At 37.5% G+C, this 26795-nt stretch overlaps 1 protein-coding gene across 1 annotated transcript; it reads left to right on the top strand.

Annotated features, from left to right (window-relative positions):
• The first annotated feature begins 1910 nt into the window (after positions 1 to 1910).
• Positions 1911 to 4093, top strand: LOC145102407 (protein SRG1-like). Its single transcript, XM_079039799.1, has 4 exons — positions 1911 to 2247; positions 2391 to 2638; positions 3005 to 3329; positions 3616 to 4093. Exons 1-4 carry the CDS (start codon positions 1972 to 1974, stop codon positions 3856 to 3858), a joined length of 1092 nt encoding a protein of 363 aa, XP_078895925.1. The 5' UTR covers positions 1911 to 1971; the 3' UTR covers positions 3859 to 4093.
• Positions 4094 to 26795: the final 22702 nt, after the last annotated feature.

Genomic DNA, 26795 nt, shown 5'->3' with positions numbered 1-26795 from the left:
GTTAATGAATAAATTTGTGAGACACCCGCTTCGTGTTACATCCATGTAACAAAGTCAAAAGTCGTGTAAATTGTACCAGAGTCTCTTGTAGGAGAATGTGATAGTTGTGTATAGATTTATATTGGGTTTGACAAACCCACACCTGAGCTGCATGCAACAGCTAGACCGGCATGTTTGAGGTGACAAGTGTCATTGAACTTGCGACGCCTGAAGGACGTCGTATCACGAGGCCGTCCGAGTCATAGTATGGTTATAATAACTCACATGTGGTATTAACAAACATAAGATTTACGGGTTTTACTTCTAAATTTAACGAGTTTATGTCGATTTAAACTTGCACAAATTTCCTTAAGTATGGTAAAATACTTGTACATTTCAGTCTCGACTTTTAAGATTACAATGCATTACGTAAGGAAATATGAGATTTTCCTTGAACAAACATTACTTTTACAAGGAAAGGATTTTAGTATCACCTTCAAAAGCTTATGAACTCACCAGCCTTTGTGTTGACACTTTTTTAAAACTACTTGTATTCTCAGGAAATAACTAAACATGTAATCAAGTGCTTTTGAGGATGGGACGTTAAGGCGTCAAACATTTCATTTTTGTCAAAATAATGTAATTGATTTGGAAACATGTAAACTCATACAATGATGTAACTCTTTCAATTATATTTATTTTGGTTGTGTTTACTTTAATCACTATTACAATGGTTGTTATGATACTACATGAGGTCCTCCACCCCCAGACGTTTCCGCCATCCTTGGTTTGGGGGTGTGACAATCAACTATATAGTCGTTATCCTCGCTTATACTTCCATCCGTACTACTCCAATCATTAATAACATCCCCAATTTCATTATTATGTACCACCCTTTCACCAATATATTCTGAATCTATGTCCCCCATCCGTTGGTAATCATTATGTTCCATATAAAAGAAAGGATCAAGGTCATCTAACGAAGTATCAATGGCTATACCAAGCTTCTCACCTAGAGCTTGAACACCTACATCTTGTACTCTATGAAGCTTCTCACCTGCAGCTTGAACACCATCATCTTTCACTACATCTCCAACTAAATGTCCAAAAGGTACAATGAATCTGGAAAAGTCATAGTTCTCATTCCACTACATTAACCTACATCTATACTAGTAATCTTTTTCCTATCGAGTTATGAAGAACTAGGCTCGTTTATCTCTTTCAAGACCACCTTATTTGGAGACATAAAGTACGAACTCTAGTATTTCCATATTCAACATACACCATAATCTCTTTCTAATTAGGGACATACTTACTTAACTGAAGTACGTATGAGTCGTTACCTAGAGGAAGTAACCCAAAATCAATTTCAATATTTGGAATAATGAAGTGATAGTAGGCAGCCTCACCATTGATACAACCTATCTCTTTAAACATATCGTCTAATTCATGCACTGAAAACACGTCCATGTCCACGTAGTCAACATACTCCATACTCCCATGCACATAATGTCTTCCTGGGTATTTTGTGAACATGTCCCCATAGTGAATCTTGAATATGCATACACTACTTAACCCTACTGAAAAACAAATAAATAATGATACGGGAAAGAAAGAAGTTTCAAAAGTTTAAAAGATGGAAATTTATAAATATGATCATATCGTGTAACAAAGCAAAAGACCAAATTACACTCGTGTGAGGTTGATAAACGACACAAATCAAACGAAGTGTGTGAGGTTGATAAACGACACAAATCAAAAGAAGTGTGCAACAACTGGGAACCACAAAAACCATATTCTTTCAAAATTCCTCGTAAGGACTAACTTTGGTCTCTTGTGCCAACCGCAGGGACCATCTATGTAATTTTGTCTAAAAATAATTAATTTATTTAGCTAAATTTGTTAGTTTCTTCTTAGAATTAGATAAAGGATTTGAATTAAATCAGATTTCCTTCTAATCTTATCCAGGCGTTAATTTCTGTAGTACTGTCCATGGAAAACCAGAATAATATAGCAATTAATTTTGGGAGATCACTGATAGTACCAAGTGTTCAAGAACTTTCTAAGCAATCCATCACAAAGATCCCACCTCGGTATGTTCGCCAAGATAATCAGAAACCCTTATTCAAGTCATCCGATGACACCTCCACACTATCTGTGCCTGTCATTGATCTTCACACCTTATTTTCAACCGATCCTGGATCTTCGACGTATTCCTCTGAGCTCAATAGGCTTCATACAGCTGCTAAAGAATGGGGTTTCTTCCAGGTAGCGTTCACCAACTCTACGTGTCTCTGTTTAGTCCATATAAATTAGAAACGATATTTGTGGTTCGGTTGCAATATCTTGATAAAATCCAAAGCGATCTACAATGATTTTTGTAACAAATTTGGTATACTTGATTAAAACAGGTTATCAACCATGGAATAAGTGAATCCCTATTAGAGGATTTCAAGAGGGAAGTCTTGAGCTTCTTTAAGCTTCCGATGGAGGAGAAACAAAAGCTTTGGCAGAAAGAAGACAGCCACGAAGGTTTCGGTCAGCTTTTTGTTGTATCCGAGGAACAGAAGCTTGATTGGTGTGACCTGTTTTACGTAATTACCCTTCCGCACAATCTCAGGAAATCCCAACTTTTTCAAAACTTGCCTCCCGTTCTCAGGTTCTTTCTTTTTTCTCGAAATGAAAGCTTCTCATTTACTAGTTTGTATTGTTTGTTAATGATTGGATATATGTTTTGAAAAAGTATATGATAAAGAGGGCCATCCCTAACACATATCATCATTTTTTTTTCACCAAAATCGTGTAATATTTGGTGCAGGTGATTTTATCTCCAATGTGGTTAATTTAATTGTATAGTTATATTTTTAAAGTAAGATTGTTACTTGAAATATTATGTTATATATTGAATTGATATCGGTAAAACATATATATTAAAAACAATACATTTCTATATGTTCTTAATACTAGGGTACAACAGTTTTTTTTTAATACTTTTTAAATATTATTTATTTATTTCTTTATCTAGAAAGAAGTTGGAAGCTTACTCTACGGAAATAAAAAAGCTCGCAAAAGGCATCTTGGGTGAAATGGCTAAGGCCCTAGGGATTGATGGAGAAGAAATGAGTGAATTGTTTGATGATGGGGTTCAGTCGATAAGAATGAATTACTATCCCCCATGTCCGGAACCGGAATCGGCTTTTGGAGTCTCCCCTCATTCCGATGCCGGTGGTTTAACGATTCTCTATCAATTAATGGAAACAGAGGGCCTCCAAGTTCGAAAAGATGGAAAATGGGTTTCCGTTAAACCTCTTCCAAATGCTTTGGTAGTCAACATTGGAGACATAATGGAGGTAACAACTAACAACACAATTCCTGATTTCAATGACATTGACATAGCAATGTACTATTGTACTATTATAGATTCGTTATTTTCATTAGGGTTAAACGCAAAATTAGCAATAATCTAACCTAAACACATAACCGAAAAATTGATTCGTTTTGAGAAACCGATGGTTTTATGAACCCGAAATTATAAAGTCGGGTTGGTTTTATTTTCTAAAACCAAACCAAACTACATCTCAATATCATGCCTTTTCTATAACATATAAACTGTGCCCTAATTTTATGTGTTTACAGATTGTAAGTAATGGTGTGTACAAGAGCATAGAGCATTGTGCAACAGTGCAGTCAACCAAGGATAGGCTATCAGTGGCTACATTCTACACCTCCAATATGGGTTTAGAAGTAGGCCCCGCAAAAAGCGTTGTTGCACAGCATAATGTAGCAAACTATCGGCGTGTCATGTTTGAGGAATATTACAAAAGTTTTTTTGCTCGGAAGCTTGAGGGCAAGTCAAATTTGGAGTTTATGAAACTTTAAGAGTACTTAATGAAAAAGTTGTATATATCTTTGGTAATTTTGTTTAATGAAATTCAAAACCATGTTAAATAATAACCAAGTTTCATATTTGTTCAACCAATGCGTATAAGACTCTTTTTAGAGTTCTTACTAATGGAGTTTCATTTCTGTTGCACTTATGTGAAATTGTGTAAACTGTAACTTGTTTGTTTACCTGTTTGATTAATGACTTGACAATGATGATCACTTGAAGTTAGTTTTGTTACCTTTTTTTTTCTATAAAGAAGCAGTATATACTATGTGATTTTTCCAACAAATATAGAAAAATGCAAACCCTTTCTCAAAAATGTTTTTTCTACCATCTGACTTGGCATAATTTATAAATTTATACGGTCTAAATCAGAAGCAGTTCTGATAATCCATATTCATTTGAGTTCTTACTTGGTTAGGATTTTTTAGTCAAGGAGCTGGGAGATGTGGTACTCTTCCCATACATATCAACAGCTAATCGCAACACTTTGCCACAATCGCCTTGGACACCTATCCAATTATTTATTTATTTATTTATTTTTTTTCTTTCATGTTCTTTCTATTTTAAATAGATGAACAGAGAAGTTTGACGTTCCTTTTTTTGTTAATAAAATTCAAACTATCATGTTGTATTCTAGTACTCATTGTGACACATGGGACTCTCACCTACTCCATCCCGGTATGGTTGTCGGTATCTTATTCTCATTCATTAATGACTATTGTCAGGCTTCCGAATAACAAAGTCACAGTTAAGGATGGAACAAAAAAAAAGAAGATAAAAGATTAATGTTGCATAGGAACTAAGATTCAAAAATTGTATGAAAATAACAAAATGGCGGATGCTCGTGTTGGACATGATGTCCTTAAAACAAATTCATCGTTGCCAGGTGTTTGTTTCACAGCCAAAACCTATCTAAGCCTGAATGTTACCTCGAAATCAGAAAACGCAAAAGATGAATTGGAGAAGAAGAGAGTTCAATTTCATCGGTGTCTAAATTATTACCGGAATGTTTATTTATACAACCAAAAATGTAACAGTTAAGCTACATATAAATATGTTACCAGCATATTGAAGATTGTGTGTAATTACAAATCAAAACTAAAATCTGTTGGCGAATTATCTGAGATCAGTGTGGCTAGAAGGCATGATAGACGTCATCTGGTTCATAATTTGATGGCTTGGAGTGGTGTCCAAGTAACTTGGTCTGTTGTCCAAGTTGTTCTAGAGTCTTTGAGTAATAAGGGAAGTATAGTTGTCTTGTGATCTGTTTCAGAATTTCATGGCTTGGAGTGGTGTCCAAGTAACTTGGTTTGTTGTCCAAGTTGTTCTAGAGTCTTTGAATAATAAGGAAAGTATAGTTGTCTTTCTGTTAGGAATCCTAGTTTAGTGCTAGTAAGCTTGTTTAGTATAAAACCTTAGATAGGTTCCTGTAATTAAATCATTAAATCAATTGAGGTTTTTAAGATAATTTTCTTTAATAAAAGTACCAGCGAGTTAGGCTACGTTTTTATGTGTTCTTCATGTTTTCTTTAATTGGTATCAGAGCGTGGTGAAGGCTCTGTTGGATTTTTCGTTTGTCACTTTGACAGGTAAGGAGAGAACAAACACCAACCGATGATGACAGAAGGAGAATTGTGTCAGCCACTGGTGAAGGAATCAACTTCACTGACCTTTCGGTGTTCGACCCTTACGACAACAAATTACACCATCTAGAGGATGCACATGGAGGTGCTACTCGGGATTGATGGTGTATGGGGTGTGATCAATCCTAGACTAGATGACGTGAAGAAGAACAACATCGTGAAAAGATTGTTGTTTCAATCGATTCAGGAAGACTTAATATTCCAAATCGATAATCTAAAAACTTGAAAAGAGATGTTGTATGTGATAAAGACACGAAATCTAGGGGCTGATCGAGTAAAAGGAAGCAAGGCTCCAAACGTTGATTATAGAGTTCGAGAACATGAAGATGAATAGCACCGACTCAATAGACGATTTTGATAAAAAAAAAAAAAAAAAAACTATCAAAAATCGATTCAAAATCAGTCTCGCTAGGAGAAGTCATGGCAGAACAAAAATTTGTGAAGAAGTTTCTTACGAGCCTTCCTAGGCGATTTGTTCATATTGTAGCAGCTCTTGAACAAGTCTTGGATGTTAAAATGATAGGTTTTAAGGACGTGGTTGATCGCTTAAAAACTTATGAAGAAAGGATTAAGGGTGAAGATAAAACATCCAAAACACAAGAAAAGCTACTCTATTCACAAACTAAATTTTCCAACAAAAAACCAAATCATCAAGAGATAGAGGTCGGGGTGCAAGCCATCACGGTCGAGGTCATGGCGATGGACGTATTCGGGGTAACACCCAAACTCATAGTTACTCGGAATCCTATAAAACTCGTGAATATCAAAAGCAAAAGGGAAAAACATGAGCAAAAAGATCTCGCAAACATCCAATGTCACCGGTATGACAAGTACGGTCACTTCGCTTCAAGATGCCCGAATCGAACCAAAATCCACGAGGCTACCCTTACTAAAACATACAAAGGAGACACAAATCATGAAGAAGAAATGTTCTTTATGATGAATGAAATTCAAGAAACGTTGTTCTTGAATGAAGACAAATACATCCCTCCAAAGATTGAATCAAATGCCATTGAAGACGGAGTTTGGTACTTAGACAATGGTGCAAGCAATCAGATGACCGGAAACTATTCTTATTTTTTTTTTAATTAAATAAGAACATAATGGGATGGGTGAGATTTGTAGATGGGTCATGTGTGACAACCCGAAAATCTTTTTCTTGTAAAGTCAAGCCAATCAACCTCAAGTCAGACTCGCTCCTGCTAACTTTTAGCACTGCTTAGAGTCTGTTTGAATATTCTAAGCCTAGTACATCTAAAGAATGAGTGATAGGAAGTACCTGCTAAAGTTCTAAACCAGCAAACAAGCCATAAACCCCTTTTTAAGGAGTTTACGGCCAAGACATATGAGTTTACGGCCGTAAACTCATGGTGGCCGTAAACTCTAGGCCTTAAGGGTGTTGTTCCTTCATTTCTTCCTTATTCTTCACCATTTCAAGTCAAGAACCCGATTTCTCTCTCAAGTATCATAAGGATCTTCACTTTGTTCTTCAAAAGTGTAAGTGTTTCATTCCATGATTAGTTTATACATCTTCTTATCTAGCATCATCCATTAATTCCATCCATTAACATCATCTTTTGGTTAGATCTTCAAGAACACCAAGAACACACACTAGTGTTTTGGTCCAAAATCAACCTTTTTAGCTTCTATATCGTAGGTATTACTTCCCTATACTCGATATCTAGTTGAGACACATGTTAAACACCTTGAAATCATCCATTTCCCAAGAACAAGAGGTGTTTATGGCCAAGAGCACCTCCCTTGGCCGTAAACACTAGTTAGTGGTGCATTTGAGTCTTAAACTCTTCCTAAGGCATGGAATTGAGGCTAGAACACTCTCTTGTGCTATGTAAGACCTTGAAACACCTTTTCATGCACCTTTTACCATGATTTTACGGCCGTAAACTCCATGGCCGTAAAGCCATGGCCATAAACACCTAATGGTGGTCGTGAACCCTCCTTTGATCAATCAAATGTGATTCAACACTTCATTTCAAGTATTTCCTACTCCCTAAAGGTGTTTCCTTGCATAGGATTGCTTCTAAACACTATATTAATGCCAATATATATGCCATTATATGTCATTTAGGACTCGTTAGGGTCTCGGGAATTCATTCGTAGAACTTCTCATCCTTACACACATATTCGTTTGAATCACACACATAAGGTGAGTTCATACCCATATAACCAATCTTTTAAACTGTTTTAAATGCTTTTAAGGGGGGGGGGGGGGGAATACAAGTTAAACATAATTGATAATTATGTAAATGTTTGTTATAAACATCTTTCAAAAGATTGCTTATGTCTTTATAAGTTATTAAAACACTTCAAAAACTCTTTTAAGGTTACGTTACTTTACAGTTTAACAAAACTCTGTTTTTAAATTACAAGCATAACTTAGTAGCAAAATGAGTCTTTTGAATAACAGTTCAAGTAAAACACTAGTAAACTATAAGGGATATAGTTTACAGGTTCAGTTCATACTAGATACTAGAGCATACTATAAAGAGAAACAAGGAGGTAGATACAATACATCAAAGAGACATACTATACACTATACATGATAACAGAAAGAACATACTATGATACTATAACACAACGAACATACTAAGATGCTATAGCATGAGAACAACTACAGGATCTAATTATACCAATGAATCACTAACTCATTATTCTAAAAAAAGGTGATAGTTAAATTGGGTATACATGATCGTATAACTTTAATGTGAATTTACACGGCCTAGCAATTGTTTGACGAAGTCGCATTTGGTCCCCAGAATCTCTTGACAGGGAGAGCGTATACTATGGGTACTAGCCTTCACATCATGACCTTAATAAAACATACATGTTTTAAGGTAATCAGTACGTCAGGATGTCAATTCAAAAGACAACTGAGTACTTACATTTTTCCCTTACTTTCATATTGTGACAGTTCCTCTTGAAAGTTAATGCAAACTATTTTCGAGTTAAGATAGTTTTCAACTAGGGAAAACTTACACCTTTTCAAACGACAAACAGAACAGTGGAGTTTAGTATATTCAGTAGAAAAGGACCTATAATGCTAACTTTAAGATTCCTTAGTGTACACATCAGGGATATATATTAATCAAACCCGACATGTAGTAGGATGTGTGTTTGTGCTTCATTTCCTGTTCCTTGTTTGGTTGTGGGCTTAGAGCAGATTCACACAACCTACTATCTATTCGATCTTAGTTACATATATGTTCTGTATACACCAAATCATCATAAGGGGTACTAGGTATGGGTCAGGTCATAGTATACTAATTCAATCCACATTTTTCTAGTTTAAAACATACTTTTCCAACAGAACATTTGGTATACAAAACTAGAAACTTACCAGTAAAGGGTTTAATCCATTTTAGTAAACCAGTGTAAAACTTAAAGGACCTTAGGTGGTTAATTCTATAATACCTTAGCTTACACATCAGTGTTATATATAATTGATAACCGATAGATAGTTAGATGTGTGTCTTCCGCCTCATTTCCTGTTCCTTGTTTGGTTGTGGGCTTAGGGAAGATTCACACAATTAACTATCTGTTCGATATTATATTATATATAGCTAGCATAAACTAAGAGATTATAGAAGGAATCACTATGGTTACCAATTTTTACTAAAAGAAATAAGGGTTTTCTTAAAGATTGTTTTTGTCAATATAAAGGAACTATTACAGTTAACTCCGTGAGTACCAAGTGAATACACCAGGGTTATATACAACAAGGATCTAATAACCAATGGGATGTGTGTCACACCCTAAAACCAGGAACGGTGGAAACGTTATGGGGTAGAGGACGTCATGTAAAGTATCATAACAATGGAAAGTAGTAAACATGCAACAACATCATCCATTGCATTAATAGTATAGTTTTAATACATGTGTGTTCTTTGTAATGTAATAGACACCAAAAATGAATGATCAAAATAAAAGACGAGTCTTGACTGTGCTCCATCTTCTCAAAACCTGTCACCGGTACCTGTCTACTGATGACCTGAGAATACAAGTTATTTTGAAAGAGTAGATCAGCATTTAAATTGGTGAATTCATAAGTACTTTAGTGTCATTTATTTGTAAAACTGTAAAGAAAAGACTTGTAAATGTTTGATGAACAATTTTTGTATTTGTTTGAAAACCCTAGAAAATCCCATATTTCCTACTAGTATAAAATATAGTCTTCTACCAAGACCCGACTGTTTTGAAGGTTTGCTTCTCTGTATGAATGAAGGTTTTTCCCATGTATAATTGTTATTATCAAAATATAGTCTACCTCATCATTTATGTGAATGTGTCACAAGATAAAAGTAATAAGGAAAATTATATAATCATTGAAATCGTATCCTTTTGTCTAGGATAAACACGTCGTAGTAACTCGCCGAACAGTACAACCAGGGACATCCGTCGATGTGCAGTTTCCCACTCTAGCTAACCGTCGGGTGTAGGATGGACAGTCCCGTATAGTATGTAATAGTATCTCTTCATATAGTATGTAATAGTATCTCTTCATATAGTATGTAATAGTATCTCTTCATATAGTATGTTCTCTTTGTATAGACTCATGAATGAACTGACTCATGTATGATTCCCTATACTAGGAATACTAAATAGTAACTCCTAAACTATACCTATTATAGTTTACTTATTAATATAGATTGAAATGTCCAAGTATGTTTATACACCTTTGCTACACAAAAGTGTTGGAACTGAAGTAACAACTTGCATATCAATACATATATATACTTACTACATAAGTGTATAGATATGGTTTTAACAATATATAAGCTTAAAAGAGGTTTTGTAATACATTTAAAGGGTTTGAAATAATAAATAATAATGACTTGATGTCAATTTATAGAACAATTCAAAAGTATTTTGTTTGATAAAACAGTTTGAAAGTATAGCAAGTCCATATGTTTGATAGCTATTAATCATATGTGATTGATATAATAACTATGATATTCAACTTGTATTCCCCCCATAAAAGCATTTAAAAGCATTTAAAAGGTTGATTAAGGGGTATGAACTCATATGCAGTGAGTGGCTTGGATGAACGAATGGTATATGATGCTAAGTGTCAAGTGAAGACTTGAACACACACATACACACACAGATCCTATTTAACATATAATGACACATATATGTATCCAATTAGTCATTTAACAACTAATTAACCAAGTTAAGACACCCTAGGACATGTAAAACACTCTGATTCAAGTGCTATAAGTACCAAAGGGTTGCATCTAAAGGTTGTATGGCCTCTCATTGGAGTTTACTGCCCAAATGGTAACACCATGTGAGTTTACGGCTAATGGTCATTTCCCCCATGAGTTTACGGCCGTAAACTCATGGTAATTAGCACCATTTTGTGTTTTAAGGTCTTATAAGTCAAAATTAAGTGTTCTATGATCAAGTCTAAGCCTTAGGAAGGAATGGTGGCACAATTGCACCAACATATAGAGTTTACGGCCCATGGTCAATTGCCCATGAGTTTACGGCCGTAAACTCATGTGTGCTTGATTCTTTTGTTTGTTTAAGGTCCTGTACTCCTCAAGGAAGTGATCTAGACTTGTATCCAAGGCTTAGGAAAGGACTAGGGCTCATTTGGTCCCTTAAATAGAGTTTATGGACCAAGGAGGTTCCTTGGCCGTAAACTCCCTTTTGATATGGTTTTCTTGATGATTTCTAAGTGTAATCTTATTGATTTAAGCATAGAACAAGCTAAGACAAGAGTAGTTACAGTATAGAATCTTGTAAGGGTGCTTAAGGCTCAAGAACACTAGTGTGTGTTCTTGGTTAAATGAAGAATGCTTGAAGATCTAAGAAAAGAGGATGATTTCATGGATGAAATAATGTAAGATCACTAGATGATGAAGTATATCAACTAATCAAGGAAGAAAACACTTACTAAGTTGAAGATCAAGAAGGAAAATCGGATGATAATTGAGAAAGAATGGCTTCTTGGTTTGAAATTCGTAAAAAAAATGAATAAAATGACTAAGTGTCATATTTATACTCCTTAGAGTTTACGGCCATAAACTCCATGTTTAGGCTGTAAACTCCAAACTCTTGGAGTTTAGGAACTTAAATGTTGCACAACTAACTCAAAATCATACTTCCTATGTTTACCTCTTGAAGTACTAAGCTTTAGAACACTCAAACCGACTCTAAACAACTTAAAAGTTAGTAGAAACAACTCTAACTTCTATTGAAGTGAATGGTTGTACATGATAGAAATTTCGAGTTGTCACAATGTGTGCCATCCGCCTCATTCCCTGTTCCTTGTTTGGTTGTGGGCTTAGGGCAGATACATACAATCAATTGTTTGTTTACTCTGGGTTTTATATAACTTGTATCCACTTAGTACTCATAGAAAGGATTGTAGAGTCATTTTTACTTATCTTTCATCGAAGCAGGAAATATAGAATTTTCTTGAAGAACAGACGAACTTTTTGAAAATAGAAGTTACAAACTTACTACAACTTTCTTACAACTTACTACATCACTAAAATCTTACGAACTCACCAGCTTAAATGCTGATCAACTCTTTCAAAATAACTTGTATTCTCAGGAAACTAGTAGACAGCTACGCGCATTGGGAATTTAGAAGATAGAGCATAATAGCTTCAAGTCTGGTTTTGTTATTTGCTTATGTATTCTATGTTTTGTGAATGCATACCTTGTAAAAACTTTTTGTCTAATGAAATGGTTGTTTATTATTTTGATTACTATGATGCATGTCTTGTGATACTAAACATGATATCCTCGGTCCCTGAACGTTTCCAACATTCTGGTTTTGGGTTGTGACAGATTGGTATCAGAGCATTGTTTATAGTGAACTAAGTATATCAACCGATAAAAGATATACAACTATAAATACAATGGGGCTTAAGTGCTCTGAATAATAATATATTTTAAGAACATAACAATAAGTTATAAAAATATACCTACTTTCTTATACATGTATACATACTAGAACAAGTATCACAAGAAGAACAAAACATAAGTTTTTAAAGGTTGAACACTACGGTCAAAGCTGGACAGTTATGTAATCATATCTAGGATCAATATAGCTTGATCAACTATATTCATTCGAGATATGAACGACATGTTTTTGGGAGTGATGTGGTGTTGCAATAGTCTTAAAACATACCTAACACTATACAAGGAATTTCTAGATCAAAACATGAAAGTTAGAATACTATAGGAGTATTCTATGACACTATAACACGATAACAAGTTTAAAACATACCGAGTTCATTACATTAAAATACTATAGGAGTATTTTAGGCACTATATAAATAACTTATGTGATAACTTAAAAGACCCTTACGGATAGGTCTATAATCTTGCAATGTATACTCCCAAGGTTTTATATAATTGAGATTTTATATACTTAGAATTTGTGATCTACGCTTCACTACCTGTTCCTTGTTTGGTTGTGGTTCTGGAGTAGGATCACTTATTCGAAGGTCTATTTAATCTTAAATTATATACAACTTGTATACATTGTGCAATTATAGGACTCTGTAAGGATCACCCCATAATGTTTCATTTAAATCTCATAGATTCTTTAGACACTTCCATTCTCGCACGACAAACCCAGATAGATGTAACCACCTTCTCATTGCGGTCAACAGAAAAGTCAAGGAGGAACAAGAGCAAGTTCATGAGAAGTTGTCGAAGAAGGATCAACCAAAGTAACCAAAACGCCTTATTACGTCACACTAATAAACAATAATGTTGGTTAACTTAATGAGTTAGTGGAAACACTGCTCACTGAAACAACCCAAAAATACAAGCCAAAAATTTCGTTTGAAAACATTACTAGAACCATAATATCCAAATATCATATAAGAAAACCATAAGTCATGTGTCTCAAAATGTCATAATAAATGTATCAAATCAAATCTATTGTCATGATCGTGTCAAAATATCAAAGTCTAACTCCCATGCTAAAACTGTGGTGTGTGCCATGCCATCAACTTGAGCCCTTCCCCTTGCTAGCTGAAGTATCTGAAACCAAAACTGAAACTCCAAGCACGAAGCTTAGTGAGATCCCACAAACTACCACATACCATACAATAACAAATAAAGCACATACTGGGCCTTTCCCACTACATTAGACCGAAGTCCGGAACTGACTCGGGCCTCGCCCTCTGCATCGGACCGGAGTCCGAAACTGACTTGGGCCTTGCCCACTTCATCGGACCGAAGTTTGGAACTAACTAGGACCTTGCCCTCTGCATCGGACCAGAGTCCGGAACTCACTTGGGCCTTGCCCACTGCATCGGACCAGAGTCCGGAACTAACTGAACATAGCATAACATATAACAATAAAACGTACACAACATATTGCATCGGACCGTAGCCTGAAACACATAACACATAGACATGCCTGGATCACAAAGACATCAAGCATACTAAACTATTGCTATCTAAACGGGTCGGCATTATGGCCGTAGACCCGTTTCTACTGGAAGGAAACTCACCTCGTAAGGCTGACTGCTGAAATGCTGATCGGGAATAGTCTGATTGCTGCTACGGTAACTCCCCAGCTACAATTCCCATAAAGACACTTAATAAAACACATGTAACTAATCTTAGGATAAAATGACCATTTTACCCCTAGTCAAAGTCAACTTCTAGTTGACCTGACTCGCCGAGTTGGGCCTTCAACTCGTCGAGTCCCTAACCTTTCTTTTATCCTTATATCTGACTCTACTCGTCGAGTTTGGCAAAGACTCGACGAGTTCCCCTTCTATAATGACATCTAGTCAACCTTTATTTGACTCGCCTAGTTGTATGAACAACTCGTCGAGTCCTCCTTCATCATATGAACACGTCCAGACTATGACTCGCTGAGTCTGTTCTTGTGGGTAAGGAGATTGCCTTGGACTCACCGAGTGTGTTCTAACACTCATCGAGTCCCATGGTTTCCAGATTGAGGCTATATCTCAATATGTCGAATCACTCCTCTGGAATCATCTAAAAGCTTGCTATCACTCAGCTAGGTCCCTTTGAACCACAACAGATTGGGGACTGAAGCCCCGGACTCGCCGAGTTCCAAGAACAACTCGTCGAGTCGCCTATTCTCCAAGTCTATAACTCGATTTCTGGCGTACAACTATCATCCAAAAGGTAGATCTGGGATTCTAATATCGATCTAGCACGTAAATTTATGAACTTTACGTGCATGCAAGGAAGTATAAGCTTTAAGGACCCAAAATGACGTTTAAAGGGGTGCATGGGCTAATATGGCCATAAAGCTTGCATCTTTATGCCAAGAACTTGGTTCTAGATTCTAGATCTGAAGGTGAATTGACTTGGGACGTCCAACTCTTAAGATCAAGCTTATTGACCCCAAAACTCCATAAAGGGGCAAAAGTGAAAATCTATAAAACCACAAATCAAGTTTTGAGCTTGATTACCTGAAGGTGAAGCGAAACTGATGTTGCTCTTGGATCTAGTCCTTCTCTCTTGATCCTTCTTCCTTCCAACTCTTCTACTAGATTCAAAATGCACCAAAAACCCTCCAAGTCACTAAGAAATCTCACGTTTGCCAAAAGGGAATTAGGGTTTCGAAAGGAATGCTCTGTAGGTGGTGGAGGCTGGACTTAAAGCTCATAATGTTGTTTAAATAGGGTGTAAACCCTTTAATTAGGGTTTCATCTAGACCGGCCTACTCGTCGAATCCAAGCGCAGACTCGGCGAGTAGATCACTTAAACCCGTGTCCCAACCTTGCATCTACTCGACGAGTTAGTGCTGCCACTCGTCGAGTCACCAATACAAATGATATAAAAGTAGATCAATTACATACCAGAAACAGTGCGTTACACTCACCGTATGTGTTAGGATTATTTACTTTACATGCAACTGGTAACAGTTATTCAGGTCACATATATTCATTCGAGGATAGCCATTTCTAATTCATAAAGTTTATTAGGTATACACTCTCTTATGGATCCTTTCTAGAACCCTGTGGAAGTCAGGACCAAATACACTCAGAACTAGGGTAACCTTGTCTTTCAGCTTTCGGATTCTATCCACTGCTATAGACTTATTCCACCTCATCTTTGTATTCTTTTAGCAAAGATGCCTCCTCGCAGATCAAACAGACGCGCTATTCCGATAACTCCAACTTAAACACCACTACCTCCGCCAAAATTCAACCCTGCTTCTCTCCATGTAGTGATATCCTCCGCAGTGGCAACTGCTCTAGCTCACTTCGGCGAAAGTGGTAGCTTCGGATCTGGTAGTAGTACCCACTTAACAAACCCCGACGATTCTCACGGACACCCAAGGGAGTGTTCGTACAAGGACTTCATGAACTGCAAACCCAATTCGTTTGATGGAAATGGTGGAGTCATCGCTCTGATGCGATGGTTCGAGAAAACAGATTCTATCTTCGCAATCTGTTTGTGCCCAGAAGGGAGCAAAGTGAAGTTTGCTGCCTGCAGCTTCTCTGACAGAGCGCTAACATGGTGGAATAGCCATGTTAAGTCACTGACCCTATCAATGGAAAACTCAATAGGTTGGGAGAACCTAAAAGAGTTAATGCTGGAAGAATACTGCCCGTTGGGCGAAGTTCAAAAGCTGGAACAAGAACTATGGGATCTCACGATGGTCGGCTCAGACATAGTGGCCTACACTGACAGGTTTAGCGACCTGGCAACACTATGCCCCGGGATGGTTACCACGGAGAGTAAGAAGATAGAAAGATACATCTAGGGTCTAATTTCCCCGATCCAAGGAGATGTGTTGTCTTCTAACCCAGCCACATTCGATAGTGCCAAACGCCTGGCTCAGCGACTCATCGGCCATGGAGTCCTCCATGGTATAGAAGTCCCTGTTCCTGACCCATCATACGGAGAGGACTATAAACGAAAGTTGGGGAACAAGAGGAAGAAGAAGCAAAAAACACAGGAACCTCCGCAAGAGCAACAAACGAGTACTATGTACGACACTAGAATGCCTGCTGCTCCAGCACTTACCAGTCGCTATGCTGGAACCCTCCCGAAGTGTGGAAAGTGTAACTATAACCACACCGAAGTATGCCATGAAATGCAGTGTCTGAACTGCTACAGAAAGTGACACACACTCCGTTTCAGCAGGGCACCGACTCAACCGATCTCCCAAGTCCCAATAGTTGAAGAAAACCAAGCCTGCTACGGCTGTGGTGAGACTGGACACTACCAAAGTGACTGCCTGATAATAAAGAACTCAGGAGTGGATGGCCGAATTCTGATGATCACCATAGGATAATTGTGACATCCCCAATTTTCACGGCCAAAAAAGACCGATTTTGTTTATGCTTTATAAAAATCAGAGTACTTCATTTCATAAAAATGTTGCGGAATTTGATCCCAAAAAAACACGATAAATACATTATCAAAACATTTTCGAAGAAACGTATTTTATTCATTTTAAAATGTTTGGGATGTCATCGTCAATACAGAAACATAAGCATAAACAGAACTTACATTTATTTACACTAGTGATCTACATCTCTTTAAATCTCTCAGTATAATGGGACTTCGTATCAACACCTGTGATATAAATAAACTGAGTGGGTCAGGTTGGGAAACCAGGTGAGTACATAGGGTTTTCAACCCACAATAATATAAATATTATGTCTAAAAGAACAATCAACCCAATTACCCATCCCCATTATGTTCTTTACTCTTCAGGATTTAACCTAAGAGTCATCTATCCTGCCTTCATTTATTCCGAAGTCCCTTACTTCCAGGGTTATAGGACTGGCACTAAATCCATAGCGGCCAATGTTCGTTCGAAAAGCACTAATTCCATAGCTGCTATAGTCTACTCATCGGGTACTAAATCCATAGCTACTAGTGCTTATCTAATAGGTACTAAGTCCATAGCTACCAATTCCTAACAGGTACTAAATCCATAGCTATCGGTGTTTGTCCAATAGGCACTAAGTCCATAGTTGCCAATGTTTATTAGTAACTAAGTCCATAGCTGCCAATGTTTACTCACATCATCTTTTATGTCTCATCATTCATCTACCCATGTCATGCCCAACATATTCGTATATATATAACATACGTATATAGTTTAAATCCTTTAAAACATGTATAAAACGTTCATCCAGCATAGACAGCAAGTATTCAGATAATATGCACACATAGCACGTAGTTTATATAAAACACTTCATATCTATGTGTAAGATGAAAGGGACTATGAACTCACCTGAAAGGTGGTGACTCAACACTCGAACAGCGCTTCGATACTCTCAAAAAAATTTCCTTCGATAAAACCTAGTACCAATACCACTAGGGTTTAGTCTAACGATAACCACGACAAATTAATAGTCTGACTATTATTATTATTATACAAACGTTAAATAACACTCAATATAACTCATAATAATAGCCCAAATAATTATTTTAAGGACCTAATAACATTACTATAATTATTTGAAAGCTATATTAAAAGTTGCGTAAGCGTAGCTTACTTACAGCGAATTTTATCGAAAACCAGAACTTTATTTGGAGCAGCGTTTCGAAACCGAAAGACTCTTTTTCTCGGTACTCCGGGAGCCTCAGGGCTTCCCTTGGGAGCTAGGGGTTTTATCTAGGGCTTAGGGGGGGGTTTGGGGTCTTAGAGAGAGAAATATTTTAGAGAGAGTAGAAGATTTTGGTGTGAAAATGTGTGAAACGCTCGGACCCTTCGCATGCCTTTTATAGGCACCTGAATTCAGACTACGCTGGGCGTAGCCTTCGGTTATGCTGGGGGTAACTCCGGATAAGACTGCCAACCTCGGTCCAGCTGTCTCGCACTCATCTTGGAAAGATCAGACCAAAGTTACGCGGGGCATAACTTCTTCGTACGCGGGGCGTAATAGCGAGGGTGGCGTGTCACTCATCCGAAGCGGGTACCGAGTCAACGATGGAGGGTCTAGATTGTGCCACATCATCGATTCTTCATCAGGTCTCGCAACTTCATGCTTCAACTTTAAAAATTCGTAACTTTCACGTACGACATCCGTTTTCGACGTTCCTTATATCCACGTGAAGGCGGCAACATACTCTACAACTTTCGTTTAGACTCCGTCGGATAATTTTGATTCGATTTTAAATCTTATATTATTAACAGGTCGGGATATGATTGGTCCGTTAAATCCTCATAACTTCTTCATCCGACATCCGTTTTCGCCCATCTTATTCTCGTTATGCTACTCTTGATGAGATCTTCGATTTTCGTTTAGGTCATGTCGGCTAAAAATCACTCGTTCTAATATTTGAATTTCGAGCTGTACACCACTAACCCGAAACTTCGAAAAATCATAACTTCTTCATACGAAGTTAGATTTGGGCGTTCTTTTTATCGATGTTCTTATGTTAACATTCTCTACGATTTTCGTTTATATCGCTAGGGCTAAAACTCGCTCTATCGTAAATTCACTATTTACGCTTCCCGGTATCGTGCCGGTTCTGTCGCGAAACTTCGTCGGGCCATAACTTCTTCGTTATAACTCGGATTTCGGCGTTCTTTATATGTACGAAAACCTTGAGACATATTCTACAACATGGTTAAAATTATTTACTCTAAATAATCTTTTGTCAAAAATTCGTTTTCGACACTTATTGCCTCTAAATTTACTAGCCCGGATCTGCGGGCGTTACAATTATCTCCCCCTTAAGATGATTACGTCCCGGAATCATCAACAAAACAGTTTCGTATAATGACTGCATACGTCATCTCTTCATCCTAGGTAATAGTTATAACTTCTACATTCCTTCAAGTCTATCTCTTAAACTCATTGACTGTAAGCAGTACTCGATTGTGCACCTGCTCTCTACCTTAGGCTAGACTCCAAATTATGACCTATCATCATGTGATGCACATTTATACTCAGGTCTCTTAGAGTTAAATTCTAAAACAGACTATGCCTTCCTTCATGTTCTAATGTGATATAATCAGACTTTAACATGTAGCATTTCTAGCTACCAACTTCTTTAACAAAGAGCGCGATACTTCTATTGATCGCTTTGATTTCAATTGTTTGGTTTAAGTCAGACGCTACATCGAACTTGGTTCTTTGAACCACGCAACATACTCATCTTAGTCGGACTCGATTCGATGACCACTAGGGTTGGAATATCAACAATCTTCTTAGTCATTACCGAAACAATGGTAACGTCATACTTGAATAAAACGAAATCAATTACAAGCTTCTTGGTAACCTTGTGACTTTCCCTGATCCAAGTGTGAGTCCTGTGCTTCCGGTAGTATAGGCCTCTACTACCATTCACACCTACTCATACTCGTCCCAAGTATCGTCTCGCAGTTTTCCAAGTCACCATACAATAAAATCACATACCAATTTAACACACCAGATAACAAAACGAAGATTTTATTATTTCTTGAAACTATTACATAGGTGTTCAAGTTCACCCTGGACTATGCCTCTGATGGGCTACATCATACGATACTATGGCTACTGCATAACTTGATCTTTAGATATAAAGTCCTCATCCTTGATTCCTCGCATGGTTTTCTGCTTCGTCGAGGATCATGTGAAATGCCCTTGGCCTTGGTGGCGTTTCTGGTCTTGCTGCTTTATTTTTCCTTGGGCAGTCTCTAGACATGTGCCCCTTGCCTCCACATCCGTAGCATACTTTATCATTATGTGTGCAGTCTTTGGAATAGTGACCAGTCCTCCCACACTTGTAACAAGTCACTTCTTCGTTGCACTTCCCACAATGATGCTTCTTGCATTTATCACACCATCTCACTTCACCTACATCTCCTCCTCCAAGCCTTGAGAATTTGCTTTCCTTGTTGGACCTTGAAGATCCTTCTAACTTCCGCTTCTCTCCTGCCTTATCTTTTTCTAGACCCTTTTCCCTTATATGAGCCTCTACGTTCTTAGCTGCCCTAACAGCTGTTTTCAAGGTAGTTGCCATTTTGACCATTGGGCCAAAGTCAGTGGGCAGTCCGTTAGCAAACCTATCAATCTTGGAGAGTTCAGTAGGCACATAGTAGGGGAATAGCTTCATCCTCTCGGTGAATGCGGTGGAATACTCATCAACACTCATCTTCCCTTTCTTCAGGTTCTGAAACTCGTTGTTTAGGTCTATCAGATCTATCTCCGAGCAGTACTGCATTTTTAACTGTTCCAAGAACTCTTCCCATGACATCCTTAAGGCTTCTCTTCGTAACATCGCATCTGCCAATAGCTTCCACCAGCTCAAGACTCCAGTTTTCAGTTGTCTTACGGCGAAGACTGTCTTCTGTTTCTCGCTACAGTCGCAGCTCTCAAACACCATCTCCATCTCGGAGATCCAATCCATAATCTCCACATGCTTTGGGCTTCCTGAGAGACTTGTTGGTTTCGCACCCAAGAAATTCTTGTACATTCGCCCATCCTTGTCGTTTCTCCTCTCCGGGCCATCCTTTCGTTCACCTTGAGTCCCCACTTGACTCACTTGGCGGCTATAGTTCCCTTCAACCGATTGCTCGGGAATCAGCTCGGGTTGCTTAGTGGGCATAGTAGGTTCGTCCCTATTCGATATCCTCCTCATTTCTTCCCTTTTTTCAGCTAGCATAGCCCGAATCATGGCTTGAACTCCAGCCATGGTGACTGGCTCAGGTGCAACTTCTTCTACAACAGGTATTTGCTGAACCACTGGGGGTTGGTTCCTATTCTCATTTGCATTCATGTTTCCGCTACGGGTCCTTCCCATCTTGATCTATACACCGAATAAGGTGAATCTAGACCTTTACTTAGGATTGACGTTTAAATCATCCTTATCACTCCAAAACGTTTACATGCTAGTTCTAATATCGTATTCGTACGTTTAGAATCCTAAACACATAAGGTTTCCAGATCCGGTTGACAACAGACCATAGATCCGAATAAATAACAGCATATAAGGCATAAAGCATTTAGCACATAAAAGCATTTTAGGCATAATTCCTAAAATAAGCTAGTGCTCATACCTCACAATCATCGCTTAGAATTCTAAGTTTAAGTCTAGAAATAAATCTATATTCCTAGTTCGCTTAAACTAATGCTCTGATACCAACTGTGACATCCCCAATTTTCACGGCCAGAAAAGACCGATTTTGTTTATGCTTTATAAAAATCAGAGAACTTCATTTCATAACAATGTTGCGGAATATGTTCCTAGAAAAACACAATAAATACGTTATCAAAACATTTTCGAAGAAACATATTTTATTCATTTTAAAATGTTTGGGATGTCATCGTCAATACAGAAACATAAGCATAAACAAAACTTACATTTATTTACACTAGTGATCTACATCTCTTTAAATCTCTTAGTGTAATGGGATTTCGTATCAACACCTGTGATATAAATAAACTGAGTGGCTCAGGTTGGGAAACCTGGTGAGTACATAGAGTTTTCAACCCACAATAATATAATTATTATGTTTAAACGAACAATCAAGCCAATTACCCATCCCCATTATCTTCTTTACTCTTAAGGATTTAACCTAAGAGTCATCTATCATGCCTTCATTTATTCCGAAGTCCCTTACTTCCAGGGTTATAGGACTGGCACTAAATCCATAGCTGCCAATGTTTATTCGTAAAGCACTAATTCCATAGCTGCTATAGTCTACTCATCGGGTACTAAAACCATAGCTACCAGTGTTTATCTTATAGGTACTAAGTCCATAGCTACCAATTCCTAACAGGTACTAAATCCATACCTACCGGTGTTTGTCCAATAGGCACTAAGTCCATAGCTGCCGATGTTTATTAGGAACTAAGTGCATAGCTGCCAATGTTTACTCACATCATCTTTTATGTCTCATCATTCATCTACCCATGTCATGCCCAACATATTCGTATATATATATATATATATATATATATATATATATATATATATATATATATAAAACATACGTATACAGCTTAAATCCTTTAAAACATGTATAAAACGTTCATCCAGCATAGACAGCAAGTATTCAGATAATATGCACACATAGCACGTAGTTTATATAAAATACTTCATATCTATGTGTAAGATGAAAGGGACTATGAACTCACTTGAAAGGTGGTTACTCAACACTCGAACAGCTCTTCGATACTCTCAAAACAATTTCCTTCGATAAAACCTAGTACCAATACCACTAGGGTTTAGTCTAACGATAACCGCGACAAATTAATAGTCTGACTAATATTATTATTATTATTATATAAGCGTTAAATAACACTCAATATAACTCATAATAATAACCCAAATAATTATTTTAAGGACCTAATAACATTACTATAATTATTTGAAAGCTATATTAAAAGTTACGTAAGTGTAGCTTACTTACAACGAATTTTATCGAAAACCGGAACTTTATTTGGAGCAGCGTTTCGAAACCGAAAGACTTTTTTTCTCGGGACTCCGGGAGCCTCAGGGCTTCCCTCGGGAGCTAGGGGTTTTATCTAGGGCTTAGGGGGGTTTGGGGTCTTAGAGAGAGAAATATTTTAGAGAGAGAAGAAGATTTTGTTGTGAAAATGTGTGAAAAGCTTGGACCCTTCGCATGCCTTTTATAGGCGCCTGAATTCGGACTACGCTGGGTGTAGCCTTCGGTTACGCTGGGCGTAACTTCGGATAAGACTGCCAGCCTCGGTCCAGCTGTCTCGCACTCATCTCGGAAGGATCAGACCGAAGTTACGCGGGGCGTAACTTCTTCGTACGCAGGGCGTAATAGCGAGGGTGGCGTGTCACTCATCCGAAGCGGGTACCGAGTCAGCGATGGAGGGTCTAGATTGTGCCACGTCATCGATTCTTCATCAGGTCTCGCAATTTCATGCTTCAACTTTAAAAATTCGTAACTTTGGCGTACGAGATCCGTTTTCGACGTTCCTTATATCCACGCGAAGGCGGGAACGTACTCTACAACTTTCGTTTAGACTCCGTCGGCTAATTTTGAATCGATTTTAAATTTTATATTATTAACAGGTCGGGACAGGATTGGTCCGTTAAATCCTCATAACTTCTTCATCCGACGTCCGTTTCTGCCCATCTTTTTCTCTTTATGCTACTCTTGACGAGATCTTTGATTTTCGTGTAGGTCATGTCGGCTAAAAATCACTCGTTCTAATATTCGAATTTCAGGCTGTACACCGCTAACCCAAAACTTTGAAAAATCATAACCTCTTCATACGAAGTCAGATTTGGGCGTTCTTTTTATCGATGTTCTTAGGCTAACATACTCTAGGATTTTCATTTATATCTCTAGGGCTAAAACTCGCTCTATCGTAAATTCACTATTTACGCTTCCCAGTATCGTACTGGTTCCATCGCGAAACTCCGTCGGGCCATAACTTCTTCGTTATAACTCGGATTTCGGCGTTCTTTATATGTATGGAAACTTTGAGACATATTCTACAACTTGATTAAATATATTTATTCTAAATAATCTTTTTTCGAAAATTCGTTTTCGACACTTATTGCCTCTAAATTGACTAGCCCGGATCTGCGGGCGTTACAATAATCAACCCCAGAGTCGCTAGCGAGCAGCGGTAAGTTTTCGAAATAAGAATTACTTTAGAAATTAATTTTTATTTATATAATATTAAAACTTGGGGAAGACACTTAAAAGTAATTATCATAACTCAGTTATTAAAACAAGTCACATTATTCAAGAGAACTAAAAGATTCGTTCAGAGAAGCTATGATGGCTTAGTACGTACATCAGTGTTTTGCATAGCTAGGATTTTGCAGACTTAGAGTGAGTGATTCCGCCTTAATTCCTGTTCCATGTTCGGTTGTGGATTTGAAGCAGAGTTACTCATTCGACTATCTTATTCATCCTAATTATTCATAACTTGTATATGACAGGCGGTGATAGTGGTACCAAAGAGGATCCTAGTATAAAGCATCGACACTAGTTATCAAAGCAGTTTCATTGTATGTACTCTCTCATCACGGTACGATACGTAGAAGTGTTAACATCAAAGGGAAAATAGAAAGCACTAGAACATTTACAAAGAGTACATTGTCGAACACACTAGGAGTACATCATCGTATAACAGACATTTCTTTCAAATCGACCAAACTTTTGTTCAGCAAAGAGTTTGTTTCTATCATTTGTCATGAGTTGGTGTGGTCCTCACCATACTAAATTCATATGTTTCTATCGCCTTAACCGTCAGCTCGCGAAACCTTCGTCCTTCATATCGACAGTCCAACCTAAACCTTAGTTTTTTCTTTCGTATTCTAAACCCCGAAGTACTTGTGCGAAGAGTACTTTGTCCTCTGAAGCCTTGCCGCCGTATGTTCCAAAGACCGTCACGAAATACCACACGTCCAGCAGGCCAAGTTCGAGCACAGAGGCTAAGGACGAATATAGCCCACCTATTACTATCCAGTGTATACGCGAGGGTGGTATATGATTATGATTATGATTATGCAGATTTAGTATGTGTGCTTCCGCCCTATCTCCTGTTCCTTATTTGGTTGTGGACCTGGGGAAGAGTCGCACATCCGACCGTCTAACTAATCCTAAATTATATACGACTCATATGCATGGGGTATTGATAAATGGACCGGGTATGAATCATATCATGGACATAAGGGCAAAGTTACCAGGTCTATGAGTGGGTATTCTACCAATCAGAGGAGCGCAACCCCATTAGTACTGCTAAGAAAGCTAATTTCGGGACGAAATTCCATCTAAAGGGGGGATGATGTGACAACACGAAAATCTTTGCCTAGTAAAGTCAAGCCAATCAACCTTAAGTCAGACTCCTCCCTGCTAACTTTTAGTACTGTTTAGAGTCTGTTTGAGTATTCTAAGCCTAGTACATCTAAAGAATGAGCGATAGGAAGTACCTGCTAAAGTTCTAAACCAGCAAACAAGCCATAAACACCTTTTTAAGGAGTTTACGGTCAAGACACATGAGTTTATAGCCGTAAACTCATGGTGGCCGTAAAATTTAGGCCTTAAGGGTGTTGTTCCTTCATTTCTTCCTCATTCTTCACCATTTTAAGTCAAGAAACCGATTTCCCTCTCAAGTATCATAAGGATCTTCACTTTGTTCTTCAAAAGTTTAAGTGTTTCATTCCTTGATTAGTTGATACATCTTCTTATCTAGCATCATCCGTTCATTCCATCCATTAACATCATCTTTTGATTAGATCTTCAAGAACACCAAGAACACATACTAGTGTTTTGGTGCAAAATCATCCTTTTTAGCTTCTATGTCGTAGGTATTACTTCGCTATACTCGATATCTAGTTGAGACACATGTTAAACACCTTGAAATCATCCATTTCCCAAGAACAAGAGGTGTTTACGGCCAAGAGCATCTCCATTAGCCGTAAACCCTAGTTAGTGGTGCATTTGAGCCTTAAACTCTTCCTAAGGCTTGGAATTGAGGCTAGAAAACTCCATTGTGCTTTGTAAGACCTTGAAACACCTTTTCATGCACCTTTTCCATGAGTATACGACCGTAAACTCCATGGACATAAACACCTAATGGTGGTCGTGAACCCTCCTTTGATCAATCACATGTGATTCAACACTTTATTTCAAGTGTTTCCTAGTCCCTAAAGGTGTTTCCTTGCATAGGATTGCTTCTAAACACTATATTAATGCCAATATATGCCATTACATGTCATTTAAGACTTGTTTGGGTCTTGGGACTTCATTCGTGGAACTTCTTATCCTTACACGCATATTCGTTTGAATCGCCCACATAAGGTGAGTTCATACCCCTATAATCAATCTTTTAAACTGTTTTAAATGCTTTTAAGCGGAGGAATAGAAGTTGAACACAATTGATAATTGTGTAAATGTCTGTTATAAACATCTTTCAAAAGATTGCATATGTCTTTATAAGTTATTAAAACATTTCAAAAAGTCTTTTAAGGTTACGTTACTTTATAGTTTAACAAAACTCCGTTTTTAAAGTACAAGCATAACTTAGTAGCAAAATGAGTCTTTTCAATAACAGTTCAAGTAAAACACTAGTAAACTATAAGGGATATAGTTTAGAGGTTTAGTTCATACTAGATACTAGAGCATACTACAAAGAGAATCAGGGAGGTAGATACAATACATCAAAGAGACATACTATACACTATACATGATAACAAGAAGAACATACTAAGATACTTTAACAGAACAAACATACTAAGATGCTATAGTATGAGAACAACTACAAGATCTAATTATACCAATGAATCACTAACTCATTGTTCTAAACAAAAGGTGATAGTTAAATTTGGTATACATGATCGTATAACTTTAATGTGAATTTACA

Source organism: Lactuca serriola, chromosome 1, assembly GCF_051521515.1.
Source record: "Lactuca serriola cultivar US96UC23 chromosome 1, Lser_US96UC23_V15, whole genome shotgun sequence".
Classification (NCBI taxonomy): Eukaryota; Viridiplantae; Streptophyta; class Magnoliopsida; order Asterales; family Asteraceae; genus Lactuca; species Lactuca serriola.
The sequence above is the reverse complement of the archived record's forward strand: the minus strand, read 5'-3'. Positions and strand labels throughout refer to the sequence as shown.

Coding starts and splice junctions, on each gene's coding strand:
- LOC145102407 (XM_079039799.1), top strand. CDS start 1,972: ATGGAAAACCAGAATAATATAGCAATTAATTTTGGGAGATCACTGATA. Junction 2,248..2,390: donor AAGAATGGGGTTTCTTCCAG/GTAGCGTTCACC, acceptor TGATTAAAACAG/GTTATCAACCATGGAATAAG. Junction 3,330..3,615: donor ACATTGGAGACATAATGGAG/GTAACAACTAAC, acceptor ATGTGTTTACAG/ATTGTAAGTAATGGTGTGTA.